We start from the raw sequence: 17,673 nt of genomic DNA on the forward strand, positions 1-17,673 counted from the left end.
TTCCTTCAATAACTACAAGAAACCTTCTCTACCACCAATAGCAATGGCCAAAGACTCTTTATCTGAAAGTTCATCTTTTAAACTCGTCGGCCTAACGTTCACAGGAAACATGAGTTGGAAAAATTACATTGAGAGCATTGCCAGGACCGCTGCGAAAAAGGTATGTTCTCTCTACCGTACTAGAAAGCTACTAACGCCCGAAAGTATCCTGTACCTCTATAAGGCCACCATTCGCCCATGTATGGAGTATTGTTGTCATATTTGGGCTGGTGCATCTGCTACTAGTCTCACTCCTAGACAAGGTTCAAAAGGTAATGAAGACTCTAATACATAATGCATATCATCAGCCAGTTTACCAGTGGGGCTCATTATTCAAACAGAATGTCTCGATCTTGCAGCATCAAATGAGCTTTTAATCTCACGCACCCATTTTCAACATCCCAAATGCCATGCATGACTTAGTACTCCAATGACAGAACTAAATCGACCACATCTTCATCAAGTCAAGCTGAATGTCTAGCATGCTCAGCTGTCTTGAGTATTGTGGGACAGAAACCAGCAATGACAATGACTTTAATCATGTCATGGTCCGTGTAAATCTACGTATAAAAGCAAAATAAGAAGACTCATTGGCTGCTGAAATGTAATGTATCATGGCTCAAATGTGAAGCTATTCGAAACACCTTTCAAATCTATTTATCCAACTGTTTCAACAGTCCTGAAGCACTTCAACTGACTGACATAAGTGTTGAGAATCTGTGGCAATCCTTCAGAAGCTATGTCAATGAAGTAACACAAACTGTTGGCACCACCAAAAGTCATGTCAAAGATTGGATATCAGGCTGCACAATTGAGCTCACAAACTGAACAAAACAAGCTCAATGTTCCAGCTCCGATGACTTCCAACTGCATTGCGAAACTGCCCACTCTGCGATAGCTCATCATGAAAATTACAGAAAATTGCTAAAAACATAGATGCTTCATCAGGAGGTGAAAGCAGAAAGCTGTACAGGTTTCATCAATCGACTATGAGACCATTCGAAGGCAACAACAAAGTAATCTTCAATCAACAAGGCGAGTTTATCACAAATCTTGATGAGTGCCTTCAATGTTGGAGTGATCACTTTGCCTCCCTGCTTAACCATTCCAGTCAAACCCCTCAGATTCCAACTGTTCTTCTATGGTTTATGACTGTCATCATCCCTCACATTATTGATAAAATCTTGGATGCTATCAAAAAATTGAAAAACAATAATATAGCTAATGAAATCTTCAAATATTCTTCAGATGTATTGGTCCCAACCTTCCACCAAATCTTCATCCATAACTGCGAAACCATAAAACTCCCTCATGGCTGAGGCATTGCTGTCCTGCTTTCCTTTTATAAGAAAGGTGATAAATGCTGTTGTGATAATTATTGTGGTATTAGCATCATTGATATTAGTACACAAATCTTGGCTACCATCCCGTTGAAGCTGTTTCAAAATCAGACACATAGACAAGGTCAAGCCAATACAGATTTTGCCCAAGCATAGCAAGACTCTCATCTCTTTCATTGACTTTGCTGCTGTGTTTGACTCTGTTGATTGTGGAACCTTTTAGAAGGTCATGCATACTGATGGTGTACCCCTAAAACTGCTGGTTGTCCTCTACACTGAAACCTTTGGAGAGGTTGATTAAAATATTTTGGCTCCATTGTGACCACAACAGGCCAACGGGAGGAAGATATCCTCAACCGCATCAGCAATACTTACATCATCTGTCGACTTCAATCGTGGCTCTCGTCTCAAAAAGAAATAAGGCTGAACATTAATTCAAATACAATTTGCACTCACTTCAAGATCCACTCCCTCCACTTTTTTTGATCCATTTTCACCTCAAACAAGGCACAGTGTCACTTTGATATAGGGGGCTACTATCGGGGACATGAGTTGAAGGGATACTATGTAGGGAGTCGAGCAGCAAGATGTCTATTCACATTACACTTGAACTTCTGCATGTCAGTACAGTTGTGAAAACATGAACCGGGAAGGGAGTTCCAGAGTTTAGCAGTTCTGGACAAGAAACTATTAGAGTAGAAGGCCTTCTTACATCTAGGGATCTCTGTGTAGTGGTGGGATTTGACTGCTGGTTGAGTTTGTCGGGGGACTATCTTCGTCGAGGGGGTACAAGAGCTTGTAGTTCGTCAGAGCATCCACCATTAAAATACTTGTAAAACAGGTTGATGGATGCAACATTTCATCGATGGGATAGTAGTTGAAACTAGGATGATCATACAGGATCTATCAGGTTGGCGACTCTTTGAATCCTGTCCAGGAGCGAGAGACTAGTAGCAGGTCCAGCCCAAATGTGACAACAATACTCCATATAGCAATACTGTTAAAACGCTTTGAATAATCACAGATTTCAAGGGGTTTCTGCTAAAATAGTCATATTTTAAAAACCAAAGCACTTTAAAATCTTCAAAATACCACTTTTTGGTCAGAAATGAATATACTTTCGAATGAATTAGTAAATAATAACATACATTATATATTTTTAGAGTTTTAAGCAAATAAAGTGATACAAATGTGAACATCATAAAACAGTATTTTTGGTAAGATTTTGTAACGACCCTCCCTGATTTCTAAACATTCGTACAGTGTTTCTGTAAAAAATATTTTTAATGAAATTTGGAAATTAACTAAAAGAGATGTCATTTTTAATAATTTCGAGTGTCCAAAATTAATTTGAAGACTCGTTTTTTTGTTGTGTTAAAAAAAAGATTTCAAAATGATGAGTATTGAAAATTGTGAAAAAGATTTTCTTCGGACACTCACTATTAAATAAAACAATCTTTTTACTATGTTTATTCGTTAAAAAGATGATTGAACAGTGTTTTCTCTAGTGGTACGTAACAATTTAAAAACATAATATCAAAAAAAAATCGTTATGAATTTGAATCAGACTTCTGTAGTAGTAGTAGTGATAGTAGCAGCAGCGATAACCTGGCGTAAACAGACCTTTTGTTTTTGTTGTTTATTTTTATTTCAAATCGATTTTTTTTTTAAATTGAAAATCTGGTTATAAATAAAATTTTTTACACGTTTAGTTAGAGCTATTTTGTTATCAACCATACAAATATTTTAAAAAATTGGGTAGTAGTAAATTTTAAAATATTTTAACAAGTGAAAATGGGAACTATCATTGTTTTGGTTCACGTGTACGAACCGTACACACACTTCTAATTTTCATCCCTTAAAAAAATGTTTTCCATGAATTATAATCGAATGGAAACTAATCAACCCGATTATTAAAAATAAAATATAAAAAATAATCAATATTTAAATATTTGTAGGAGGTGCTCAGTTAAAAAATAACAACGATAGGAAAAGACATGAAATGTAATTAAAAATCAAAATAATATTAATTCAAAGTTTTTAACAATTTGTCAGCTTTAGCAAAAACTTGTTTCTTTTTTTATATTTAAATAGAATTTAAATACTTGATATTTTTCCAAGCATCATGTTTTCTATTAGAGGGACGTCACTTTTTTAAATAACATTTATTTTTGTCTGTTTGTCATAATTCTTGTAAAGTTTCACAATAGGTATCAAACACTCTCTTAAAAAAAACAAGAAACAAACAAAAAAACTTGCTTAATTCTATGTCTAATCCTAGGTATGTGTGGCAAGCCTCCTCCTAAAACCTTTAGCCTTAACAATAACGCTAAGTACAAGTGGCAGAGCTCCCCACTAAACAAACTTCTTCTGTGAGTTCAAATAAGCGTAAAAAAAAAAAAAAGCATAAAAACGTTTAAAGAAAGTGCACATGATTAATCTCCCATAAAAAAATAAATTGGTCAACTGTCCTAAAATGCTAGGATCATCTTGAAATGGTGAATTATTTTACATTCATGTAAAACCAACCCCCACTCTAAATTCTAAAATTGTTTTTGTTTTGTTCCTATCAAGTCTTCAGGATGTTCACACATAATTTTCCTTAGCCCTATCATTAACCCAAAGTCAGAGTGGCAACCTCGCTACCTTCTCATAATTGCACAAAGACCCTCTTAAAACCATGCAAAATCGCCTTGTAGAAAACAAACAAAAAAAAACACCCAGGATTTATCTATCATAGGAAAAAAGTGGGGGGTAATTGCCTTAAACGCTCGAATGATTCAAAATGGGAAATTATTTTACATTAAATTCTAAAATAATTTTTGTTTATCTTTTATTAAAGTTTTTCAAGTTGTTCACATGCAAATGTTTATAAAAGTAGAATCACATATTTTGGAGAGGTGGTCAGATGGGGAGGGGTAACAGAAGGTATTAATCTACAATACCAAAGAAATATTGTAATATATTAATTTTTAACCAATCCTAGATTTCGATTTCAGTTTTTGGTACAATGCATTACAACTAAACTTTGAGGTCTCTAACTTCTTTTCTTTTAATGAATACATGGCATTTTTAAGCAATCGCAGCATATTTATGTGATTTACTGCAGATTATTTGGAAACCATTCATTTCTCGAGATTTTCAGTAGCATATTCAGATTCCTTGCACAAAAATACACTTATATGGCAAATGGATTCAAATATTTTGGCGAAAAGCGAGAGGAGGCTAATGGGGTGATAATTTAATGGGTCAGTTCTTTCACCAGAATTCTTGTAAACTGGTACCACAGAAGCAGTTTTCCAGTAGTCAGGAAAGCAAGATTTGTTAAGACATTTGTTGTAAATTTTGGAGAGGATTGGAGCAACCTCAGCAGAACATTTTTTTAATAGCACTGTCAGGATGAGATCAGGTCCACATGCTTTTGAGGTGTGTACGTTTTTTTATGATATCATGCACCTGAGAAGGGGTGATTTTCAGAGCATCCAGTGTGGTGTCAGTCTGCAAAGAAAAGTCGGAGAGGGTGTGGTTTGCTGGGTCCAATGTGGAGTTTGAGGCAAGCCGACTAGAAAGCATGTTAGCCTTCTTGAATGCCGTGCAAACAACTTCATGATTGTTGGATAGTGAGGGAATTGTTGATTAACCATTATTTACTACACTGTTGTAGATTTTCCAGAAATCACAGGTTCCTAATTTCTGTGCTTTGATGCGTTTTCTGGTGGTTTCGATACATTCTCTCTTAGCTGTCACTATTTCTTTTTTACAATTATTTCTAGCGGCTATATGCTTCTGCCTGTTTGTACTGGGCTTATGTCAGTTAAATCTGCGGTATGCATGTTGCCTTTGAGCAATGGCTGCTACACAAGTAGAAGTGAACCATTGGGGAGAGTGGGGTTTGCTATAGAATTTTCGCATGGGAACATGTGCTCCAATTGTTGTTTTGAACCATTCAGTGGTCTTATTTGCACACTGTTCATTAGAAGAGAAAAGATATTTCTCCAAGGGGCATCTCTGATGAGATCCCTGATGGCTTCCCAGTCAACCTTCTTATAATACCTTGCTGTTTTAAGCAATGGCTCTTCAGTTTTTGATGAGAATCAAGGGTAATTTCTACCATTATCGCAGTGTGATCAGCATTCCCGAGTGGGCTATGGGCATTTGTTACACAATTATCGGGAACTGTGGTCAGAAATAGATCTCGAAGTGAAGCATATTGATCTTGCTGATCTGAGAAACGTTTCGAAAACGTAACCATCTGTGATAGGGAATGAGATATAGAGAAGCTATGTGTTATGCTACCAGCTGTATCTGTAAGCATAGAAACCAAGCCAATTACTGCGGTGGACATTGAAGTCAGCAAATACATGTACTTATGCATTAGTATCGAGGAAGAGTGCTGCATCTATGCTGTCAGAGATTTGGTTGATTAGGAAACAGTCCTGGATTGAGGGAGAATGGTAGAGGAAATAAAAGTAACTAATGTTATGTTGCAGGTTAAGTCTAAAGCACATAAAGGCGTGGTCGTCTGAATCTAGTTTTGATTCTCTAGTCAAGGGGAGGGTGTTTCGAATATAGACTCCAAGTTCGTGCATATGTCTGTCTGAGTTCTTACGGCAAAGTGGGAGATAACCAGGCATGTTAAAGTGGTCAGAGGAGATGGAGGAGTGTAGGTTAGTTTCACAGTGCTAAGATAACTGTGGTGTTTGTTAGAAGAAAGGATTCAACATCATAATTAGTTCTAAGCCTGTGGATATTCGTAAATGCAAACCTTAAGGGAGGAAGCAAATTGGTTTTGTTTGAGTTTAAGCCTGTTTTAATCATAACTTGTGATTGAACTGTCATTTTATTTTATTTAAAAGTTTCAGTTAGGATGAGAGGTGCTGGACAAAGTGATTGTGCAGAATTCCAAACATGTAACACAAGTAGACCATCAACCAAATCCTCATCTATAAGATTATGGCCTTGGGTAAGCCCACCGGGTCATTCCGTGTCAAATCATCCAGAAATATGGGATTTTGAAACTCATATCCCCAGATCTGGCTGTAGTTTGCACTGCAGATAGACAATATAAGAACTAAGAAATCCTGAAAATTTGAGCATATAACTCAAGCGGTTTACGATTTAGAGCTTTTTTGTTTTGGCATTAGTCACATAATAATAAGGCGACAATTTTGTGATGTCATTTCTTTGAATATTTTCTGATTGGAAGATTGTACGGCTCTAAAAATTCATACAGATAAGTTTTTTGCCCCAAGGAATCCAAAATGGCATCAGATTTTCTCAAAAATGAAGTCTTATAAAGATATTAAGTGTTTTTGGATTTTTCCACATGTGCCCCAAAATCGAATAATAATAATAAAAAAAAAAAAAAAAAAAAAGTGTGACTCACAGTTTTTGTTGAAAGTCTGGTATATTTTTGATGATAATGAAAAATATACCTTCCCTCTATTGGATGTGATAATCAATTTAAACATGTGTTAAACTTATGTCACCTTAATTTTGGAATAAATTTTGAAGTAAACCGGATACTAAAACAGTGAAGTTCTGGTAACAATTTCAATGACCTAGCTGTCTTCAAGATTAATTGATGAGGGTTGGAAACACCAAGCCAGATAAAAGTATGCTTTTTTTATAAGAAGCCGTTTTATAAGAAACTAGTAATAGGATGGTGAAAATCTTAAGAAACTTCTAGTACTATCTCAAGCCAACAATTTTGATTAAGAAACTTCTTGAGAAACTTTTTTAACCCTCAAAAGACCGAGGGGGGGGATTTTGATGCAACTTTTAAAACTTTTGTTTATATTTTCCTGAAAATGTGATTTTTTTTTTTTGCTCTGATTTTTTATATAGCTTCCTGAATATTTCTAACCTATCATAAGGTGTGAAAAAATCAAATTTACAAAATAATTTTTCTCCAGGGGTGTCCTTGAGAGTAACCCCTATCAAATTTTTCAGAAATTCCAAAATAATAAAAATGACCTAAAATGGTCAAAATACAAAATTTTATTGCTTTTCATGATGGGATACTCCAAACTATGTGGAATCTATCTGAAAACATAAAATGTTAATTAAAGTAGCAAAACTTAAATAAAAATGGTTTTCCTGAAAATCGGCATTTTTCTAAAAAAAAATCACAAGATTTCTTGACTTGACCATACTTCTTGAAGTCACTGCACATCAACAAAATGCAAAGCCCGGCTAATTTTTGTTGATATGTGATCTAAGAAGACTAAGGAACGCAAAGATATAAAATTGTTTCAATTTCTTGTGTTTCGTGGGGTTTATACACATTTTTAAATTCTGGATTTGCACTTCAGAAAAGAACACATGGTTTTGCAAGGGTTAAGAAACAAATCCTACATTACCTTATTGGCTCCGTGAAAAAAGTGAAAATGGTATATTTGTACCAGAACGTCCTCAATATTCACACCTACAATGTGTTTACCTTACAAAATACCTTACAAAAATCCTTAAACTACATTTGCATAGTACTTGACAAATTCGATTTAGAAACTAATTAAGACATTTTTGGAAGTACGTCTCAAAAATTAAGAAACTTCTTGCACTAGGAGGGCAACTCATGTTTCTTATAAAAAAGCATGGAAGCAAAATGTAGTGCAACTAGTTTCTAATTTTCTTTTTTACCTTTTTTCAGAAAACTGGAATTGTTGAGACATTGTTGTAGAGAGTTGGGCTGAAACAAAGTAAAGGTGAATTATCAACCATTTGCTTCCATCACCAACATTATTTCCAAAATATTGTTTGTGATGGAACAAAATATGGTTTGTGATGAAGCAAAGACCACAAAGTGTTGTAATGGATTTTTACAGCACAAGAGGTCAAAGGTGAATGACCAATATCTTTGTAGATGGCAAAAATCTGGAGGCAAGAAGGTAAAATGCAACATCAGGTCACTTTCTTTGTTATTAGTGCACAAAGAAATATGTCAGTCTGACAGTTGATGACACAATGGATCCAGACTACGAACCTGTGAGTTCTGTGAAAACTTCACAAAAAAACCTTGAATGCGAGACTGGTATCTATTGATGTTTCCCCTGTAGTTCTGCACAGTGTTGCTTCTCATAGCCATGTTCATAACATCAAAAGGAAGTTAGAACAAACTGTTGAAACATTTAAAAGTGACATGTACATGGTGATAAAGTTGGCGTTGGTGAACTGAATGTGCAGAATTAATGCTCAGTGAAACAGACACCAGAGAAAAAGCAGCAGAACTGGATTGATTACATTATCTGATGAAAGAGAAGTTAAAGAGCGCTTCAACTCCTGATCAAATCCAAATCATGACACTTGCTCCTGATTTCTGGTCTCGTGAATACAGTTCCAAATTCTTCAAGGTATCTATGTTGTTCAAACTGCCAGAGAACTGACAAATAGTATTTTGTCAAAATTTAATTCGATTTTCCCCAGAGACAGTCGACGTGATAATACAAATGTATGAGGATGATGAATACAGCCGCCAAATACGAGGTAAAAAGGACTTTGTTAGTATAGCAAAGGGTGTTCGCAAACAAAACGCTTGATAGTGTGTAATTTGTATGAACTGTATGTTGCAAGTGGTGTATTTTAGCTGGATCTATACATTCTGTTCTGTGACATACATCAGAATGCAAAACTTCTTGTCAATGTCATGAAGTGGAACATCATTTACAACTATTTGATTTCAAAGTTAGTTTGTGATTCTTCAAAGTTAGTTTGTGAATAAAGAGTGTATGATGCATTACTGTGAAAACTGCCCTGGTAGAGTAGCATTGCAGAAATTCTTGGATGAGGAGCTGTATGATATGAACCCCAGTGATGAGTTTCATTTTAGTCAATGGGACACAACCAGCCATGCAACATTAACATATGCAAAATATAAAGATCTGTTGATTGACGCCATTGATAATCTTACTAAACACGCATATCTAACAAAATGGCAAGTGCCAGATACTTGAATCAAAAGAAATAGAATTTTTGTTCCAATAAGGTCCTTGTTCTGGGAGACTTTCGAGAAAACTTTCAATTTTTAATAGAAGACGAAATTCAAAGTTATCATTGGAGCAATGAATATTGTACCCTGCACTCAGTGGCGATTTACTACCGAGATTCTGATCAGCAGCCAAAGCACATTTCATTGTGTTTTATTTCCGATGACAAAACTCATGACATTGCATTCGTGTATCGAACTCAAACACTGACTGTTCACTTAATCCAGACCTTATTACCGCATGTGAACAAATGATGGCTGCAGGGCTCAATACAAAAACTTCAAGAATTTCATCAATTTATGCTTGCGTAAGAAGGACTTTGGTATTGAAGGTGAGTAGGTTTTCTTCACCACCAGTCGTGGAAAATCCCCTTGTGATGAAATTGATGGTTCAGTAAAACGGTATGTGGCTAAGCAATCACTCCAATGGCCTCTTAATAATTAGATCTTTGATTATAAAGCCATGCTTGCTATCTACTAGATGTCTGCCATCCGTTTCTTTGTGAACAGTAAAGAAACCATGGGGAAGGTGAGAAAGTCGCTTGAAGCAAGGTTTTCCAGTGCCAGGAACCAGAGCTAGTCACCTTTTTGTACCATTGTCAACATCACAAATTGGCCATAAGTTGTCCAGTGTGGATGAACTATATATTGATATTCATGACTAACTTGCAATCAGTTCTTTATATATCTGACATCACACTAATCCAATATATAACTTGTATTTATAACTCTTTCTAGTAGGTTGGTATCGTGAATGAAATAAATGCAGAGGAAGGTGATGTAACTGTCAAGTTCATGCATCTCCATGGACGACGCAAGACATACAGTTTGATGATACATGGTTTGTTCCCATCAAGAAAATTCTTTGTGTTGTATCCCTAACAACATTTACCGAAGGACATGCACAATAACTGACCAAGAATATAAAAAAAAGATCATTTTTGCATTTCAATGGCATAAAGAACTCAGCAATATAAGTAAATGGTGAATGCTGACTTTAGTTGTGAAATCCATTATTTTCTGAATACCATTTCACTGGAACTGTTTTATCTTTTAACATACTTTTACCAATTTTTACATGTTCACTTCTTTTAATGGACGTCTCTTTGAAGATGAAATTTATGGAATTTGGCACGAATGGTCACTCCCTGACTTAATCCCATACAGATTGAAACTGGTTGCGTCCCATGAAGGTACTTTTCAGGGAATAGTTCAAGTCCATTTTTGTATATGAAATAGTATGTTTACTCAAAGAGGAGCCTAGCTAAAACAAACAGCCCTTATCACAATTGCGTCCTTTTGTATAAGAAAAGGAACAAGGGGAGGAGCCAAAAAGGCAGAAAATGAGTGTACATAAGTTTTTGAAATGTCTCAAAGCTTTTGCAAAAGTTTTTACTTTCAACCAACAATGTGAGTGAATAAAACAAGAACTTTTAACCATTTAACAATTTAATTCATTTTCATTATCATCAAAAATATACCCGAATTTCAGCAGGAACTGTGAATGAACAAAACAAGAACTTTTAACCATTTTTGGTCCAGAGATAATTTATTATGTCTAAAAATAATATATGAAAAAGTAATGCATTATCATGCTAGCCATACCCTTTTTTTTTTATTCGATTTTGAGGCACATGTGGAAAAATCCGAAAACCCTTAATATCTCTATAAGGTTTCATTTTTAGAGCCATATGATCTTCCAATCAGAAAATATTCAAGGAAATGGCGTCACAAAATTGTCGTCTGGGTGTCACATTATGTGACTAATGCCAAAACAAAAAATGCTCTAAATCGGGAACCACTTGGAGTTATGTGCTCAAATTTTCAGGATTTCTTCGTTTCTATATTTTCTATCTGCAGTGCAAACTACAGCCAGATCTGGGAATATGGGTGTCAAGCCCTGGATGATTTGACACGGAATAACCCCACCAGAGATGGGTGCAGGGTATTTTTCATGCACGACATGGCACTACAACCATCCCGATATTATGCAACTGTTCATGGAGCAGCCGCTCTAAGAGCTACCAAAGAGTTAGGGCTCCTGTACTATCAGTCAGAAACAGCAGCCAGGAATTGACAAACAGGTACCCTCAACCCGTCAGACAAAAATCAACCCAATCCAATTGCATTGGCATACATGGCACTCAAGCGCCGCCAAAGTGCCCAGTTTTAGGGGATGGGAATGTGGCGAGAGAGGGGGGCGGCGTTCAATGCCCTTGTCAGGAAACAAGGTCGAACATTGGGTATTTCTGTTGAGTTCCTGTGCTCGCACTTCTGCGCCTGACTAATTGGCAAAGAAGGAGTATGAAAGCCGGGTGATAGACAGAGCCTATCTACTCCTTAAACAGTTTAGATTTGCAAACTGGTAATTTGTTTGAGTCACCAGCTCTAGGAAAGTCATCGACCAGGACTGAAGAGGCCTCCCACTCCTAGGTTTAGCTTCAGAGTTTTTCTTCTTCTAGACAGATGACCTGAGAAGATCTATGGGTTCATCAGCATCGAGAGGGTTAATCCTAAACCAGGTATTTCTGCGACCCCGCATGGGTAGTTAATGTTCATGGGATGGTTTTTAAAGGTAATATATCTACGGAAAAATTACACTCGTCAGAATAAATTAAAAGGACATTACTATGCTTTCCATTTCATTGTTACTGGAAGAAAGGATAAGTAAAATTTCATGCAGTGGAAGCAACTAAATTTGCAACTGGTTGGTTTGAAATGGAGTTAATATTTGATTTAAAATATTATTCATATTTTAGTTTGGGAATAGGATAATAAGTTAAAGTATTAAATTGATATTAGGAATTAAAGTTTGATGTCTGATCTCTGGATATTATATATATATATATATATATATATATTAAGGACACCATTAGTTGGAATTAAAACTTAAATGTTCATGTCTTCAGCCTTTCATTTTATTAACCAAGCTAATTGTGACAATCATTAGAAAATGTTTGAAATTAATATATTTAAAATTAGAAATGAATCGTACAAAATTGTAATTCATTCAAAACTTTTTATAAAATTGTGCAGTCTTAGAAACAACTTTCACATTTATTCATTTAGATGAACTGTTTCTTGTTTCAACATTACAATCCTTATAAATATAATTTTACATAGTCATGTGTTCAAATTTTTTTAATAATAGTTTTTAGGATTCACTTAAGTTTTTCTCCATCTTATTTTTAATTTTAATAAATATTTGATTAATAGTAAATAAAAAAAATTGGTGTGTATTAAAATTACATTTAGACAAGAAATACACACACACACATCATATCTGATAGTTTTATTAATACAAAGGTTAGGTTTATAAATACGTCAAATCCTTTTGTATTATCTTATACATGACCAAGTAGATAAGTGTTGGTTAAGTAATATTTTAGGGTGAATTTTAACTAAAATGACTAGATTTGACATTGGATAAACTGAAAAGGGTTGATACGCTAAAAAAAAAAATCACCAAAAAACATGGTGACATACTAATGTCAAAATACAAAGTTCATAAAGGGTTAGCATAATAAAAAATTTAGTTGATTAGCATTTTTTTCTCTTTTTCTGATTAATTCCTATGAATTGAATTTGCTGTCATTATCTTCACTCTTATATGAAAGTCACTTTGTGTGTGTGTGTGTGTGTGTGTGTGTGTGTGTGTGTGTGAGTTCCTTGCTCATAGGTTCCGAAATGGCTGAGCCTGTCTTTTGCAAAATTCACACAAAGGTAATTTATATGTCTGAACTAACATATGTTTTGTACAGAAATTCATTTGATAAGTATCGGAAATCGAAAAAATCCTATCTTAAAAATATTCTCTCTTATAGATAAAAAAATAATTTTTACAAGGGAATATTTTATGTTACACTGGCCAAGGGAAATAATAAAATCTCCCCTAGATATATTGTAATCTGGAGATCTAGCTCAATGCTTGAGCATTCGACTACAGATCGAATGATCCCTTATTCAAGCCCAGGTGTAACTCACCATTTTATTTTAATTTTTTTTTTTTATTAATGAATCCAATTTACGATAAAAGAAGTACCATTTAAAATCTTTTCAAATCATTTCTTCGTTTGCATATTTTAAAACTAAGCATTAATCAGAAGGATTCCTCGTAATATAATAATCAATAGGGGATTAATTCTATAATAATACATATGCAATCTGCATAAATTAAAATATTCTGTTTAAGTGTATTATATGACCAGGCAATACTGGGCGTCCAGCTAGTTTTCAATAAATTGATATTGAATTTCATTTTGGAATTGATACCTGGTTATTTTCTCAAGAATTGTGCTAAAAATATTCAAGTATTTTTTTTTTCTTGCTCAGATGAATCTAGTAAAATGTTATTTTTTTTTTGAATTGTTGGAACTTAAATTATGTTCTAAATTGAAGACAGAAATGGGGAGTCATCTGTAAAAAACAAAAAAAACATTGACTTTATAGTCAGTTAAAAAAACAAACAAAACTACCCCTTCTCCTCATCCGGATTTCTAAAAAAGTGTTAACTCTGGTTCTCCACCTTTCATTATTGATTTTGAGTTTGAGTCTTCTTAGTGTTGTATCTGTTAGGTGAGTGAAAGTTGCAACTAAGCTAACCAAACATGTTTAATCAGTTAACTGTCGATAATTACTCTGTTTGCTGGAGAAGGTGGATAAAGAAGTCAACAGAAAAAGAATGTGAAAAATAATCTATGCCGAAGCATTGAGAGTATACATATATACCAATGTTGTGTTAATGTTAGACTTTGCTGGCTTTCTGGAGAGCTCGAGAAATGTACAAGATTATAGGTTATTTGGGTCTTCTGTAACTAAAGTTTAATTTTCATAAATAAATGCGTAAAGGTATTTGTTTTCAGAATGTTTTAAATTTAAATATTTTTTCTATTTACAAATATTTGCAGTATTGCAAATTAACCATCTGTTTATTATTGATTCCATGATTTAAAAATATTTTATTGAAGGAATTTTTTGTTTTTATAAATTGGCATGAAATATTTTGTTTTTATACAACAAATACAGGGGAAAAAATTAAAACTTGAATTGTTTATGATCTTCAATAAGTTTATTATTCCTAGTACAAAAATGAATAGTGAATGAAAGATATTTTTTAAAGATTTATTTCGTTTAAATCTAAAACAATTTAAACATGTCACATAATTTAAGTTTTTAAATATTATTTTTTTTTACAGGCAATGATTGAATCTATCAAACATACTATCGTGATGCTTCAGATCACCAAAGTAAGTAAACAAAATTTTAAGATTTAAATTTTTTAACTTTGATATTTTTAAAATTTCAAGCTGTTCTTTCATATAAATAATTGGTATATCCAAGTGGGCTGGATGTAGGATGATCCCCGAGGAGTCCTTTGCAGAGTAAATTCAATTAAAGAGCTCCCTATAAAGTACAGAATAACATTAAAACGAGTGTATGGAAAAGACTCAACAATTCATTGTAGCTCTTGGTAATAATTTATTTAAATTATAAACAGTCACTTCTGTAGATCAACTTGAGAATGATTGAAAACATCCAGGGACTTGTAAAGGTGCCAATTTTGATTTAACTGGGGAAAGGAGTCCTGTTTTATAGTGGGTCATTTTAAGGTTGAAGTTTTAAAATGAATATATAATTAATAATATTAAATATAATTATTAAAAAGATCAACAAAATATAAAAATAACAAAAGAATTAAAGTTCTTTTATTTCATGTTATTTTTATGGTTCATTTTATTGATTTTTTTTTATATTGCTATACTTATATATTATTTTATTGATTTTTTTATATTGCTATACTTATATATTATTTTATTGATTTTTTTATATTGCTATACTTATATATTATTTTATTGATTTTTTTATATTGCTATACTTATATATTATTTTATTGATTTTTTTTTTATATTGCTATACTTATATATTATTTTGCTCTTCTCTTGACACTCCTTTATTCTGGGAGTTTTGTTTTTTCAAAGAGGTACTAGGTTTTCAGAGCTTTAAGTGTTGCCTATTAGCAGTTTTGTGTGATTGACATAAGATAAACTTGCAGTACATGCATCTTAAAATACTTAGGGTTTTTTTTTTATATAATGCTAATAATTTAATGAGAATTTAATATTTATAATTTATAATATATCTATTAATACAAGTGCAAATAAATTAGGGGAAAACTAATATTTTAGAGAATTTATATTAGTATAGTTGTATTAGTTACATAATTTTTGCATTCTCATATCTTAGACAAGTAGCAATACACTTGAAAAAATTTAAATGGCTTAAAATATTTCAATATTGGTATATATAGAAAGAGCTTGATAAGCTAAAAAAGAATCTTTTTAAATTTTTAAAATCCAAAAAGAATCAAGGAAGTTATGACTATTTTTATGCCCTGCGTATTTGGATATTTTCCCCTCTTTAAGACCATATGCGTTTTGTCACATTTTTTGCACTACTTTTTCAGTAAAAATGCTGTATCTTTGTTAAAACACAAGACTAAGCAATGAAATTTGCCATATAAGTGTATTTTTGTGCAAGGAATCTGAATATGCTACTGAAAATCTTGAGAAATAAATGGTTTCCAAATAATCTGCAGTAAATTCACATAAATATGCTGCGGTTGCTTAAAAATGTCATGCATTCATTAAAAGAAAAGAAGCTAGAGAACTCAAAGTTTCGTTGTAATGCATTTTATGTGCCAAAAACTAAAATCGAAATCTAGGATTGGTTAAAAATGAATATAGTGCAATATTTCTTTGGTATTATTGGAGATTAATACCTTCTTCTACCTTTCCCCATCTGACCAACTTGAATAAATTAATAAATAATTAACATTAATAAAAGATAAACAAAAATTATTTTAGAATTTAATATAAAATGATTTCCCATTTTGAATCATTCGAGCGTTTAAGGTAGGTACCCCCCCTTTCCTATGATAGATAAATCCTGGGTGTTTTTTTGTTTGTTTTCTAAAAGGAGATTATGCGTGGTTTTAAGAGGGTCTTTGTGCAATTATGAGAAGGTGGGGAGGTTGCCACTCTGACTTTGGGTTAATTATAAGGTTATGGAAAATTATGTGTGAACATCCTGAAGACTTGATAGGAACAAAACAAAAACAATTTTAGAATTTAGAGTGGGGGTTGGTTTCACATAAATGTAAAATAATTCACCATTTCAAGATGATCCTAGCGTTTTAGGACAGTTGACCAATTTATTTTTTTATGGGAGATTAATCATGTGCACTTTCTTTAAACGTTTTTATGCTTTTTTTTTTTTTTTTTAGCTTATATGAACTCACAGAGGAAGTTTGTTTAGTGGGGAGCTCTGCCACTTGTACTTAGCGTTATTGTTAAGGCTAAAGGTTTTAGGAGGAGGCTTGCCACTCATACCTAGGATTAGACATAGAATTAAGCAAGTTTTTTTTTTTTTTTTTTTAAGAGAGTGTTTGATACCTATTGTTAAACTTTACAAGAATTATGACAAACAGACAAAAATAAATGTTATTTAAAAAAGTGACGTCCCTCTAACAGAAAACATGATGCTTGGAAAAATATCAAGTATTTAAATTCTATTTAAATATAAAAAAAGAAACAAGTTTTTGCTAAAGCTGACAAATTGTTAAAAACTTTGAATTAATGTTATTTCGATTTTTAATTACATTTCATGTCTTTTCCTATCGTTTTTATTTTTTAACTGAGCACCTCCTACAAATATTTAAATATTGATTATTTTTTATATTTTATTTTTAATAATCGGGTAGATTAGTTTCCATTCGATAATAATTCACTGAAAACATTTTTTAAGGGACAAAAATTAGAAGTGTGTTACCTTCGTAATCGTGAACCAAAACATCATATTTCACATTTTCACTTGTTAAAATATTTTAAAATTTACTACTACCCAATTTTTAAAAATATTTGTATGGTTGATAACAAAATAGCTCTAACATGTAAAAATTTTTATTTATAACCAGATTTTCAATTAAAAAAAAAAATCGATTTGAAATAAAAATAAACAACAAAAACAAACGTCTGTTTACGCCATGTTATCGCTGCTGCTGCTGCTGATACAGCTACTATCACTAATACTACAGAAGTCTTGATTCAAATTCATAACGATTTTTTCGGATATTATGTTTTTAAATTGTTACGTACCACTAGAGAAAACGCTGTCCAATCATCTTTTTAAGAATAAACATAGTAAAAAGATTGTTTTATTTAATAGTGAGTGTCCGAAGAAATTTTTTTTCAAAATTTTCAATACTCACCGTTTTGAAATCTTTTTTTTTTAACACAACAAAAAATGAATCGT

The 17,673-nt window shown here is 32.9% G+C and overlaps 1 protein-coding gene across 9 annotated transcripts in view; it reads left to right on the forward strand.

Annotated features, from left to right (window-relative positions):
* LOC145296834 (oxysterol-binding protein-related protein 9-like) overlaps positions 1–17,673 on the forward strand; it is a 203,012-nt gene that overhangs the window by 95,837 nt on the left and 89,502 nt on the right. For all 9 annotated transcript variants that reach the window (XM_080142948.1, XM_080142950.1, XM_080142949.1 and 6 more), the window contains one exon: positions 14,559–14,609. In XM_080142948.1, coding sequence (XP_079999074.1) covers positions 14,559–14,609 — 51 coding nt within the window. The remainder of the gene's footprint in view (positions 1–14,558; positions 14,610–17,673) is intronic.

This window comes from Euprymna scolopes, chromosome 17, assembly GCF_053919585.1.
Source record: "Euprymna scolopes isolate OS-2025 chromosome 17, ASM5391958v1, whole genome shotgun sequence".
NCBI lineage: Eukaryota > Metazoa > Mollusca > Cephalopoda > Sepiida > Sepiolidae > Euprymna > Euprymna scolopes.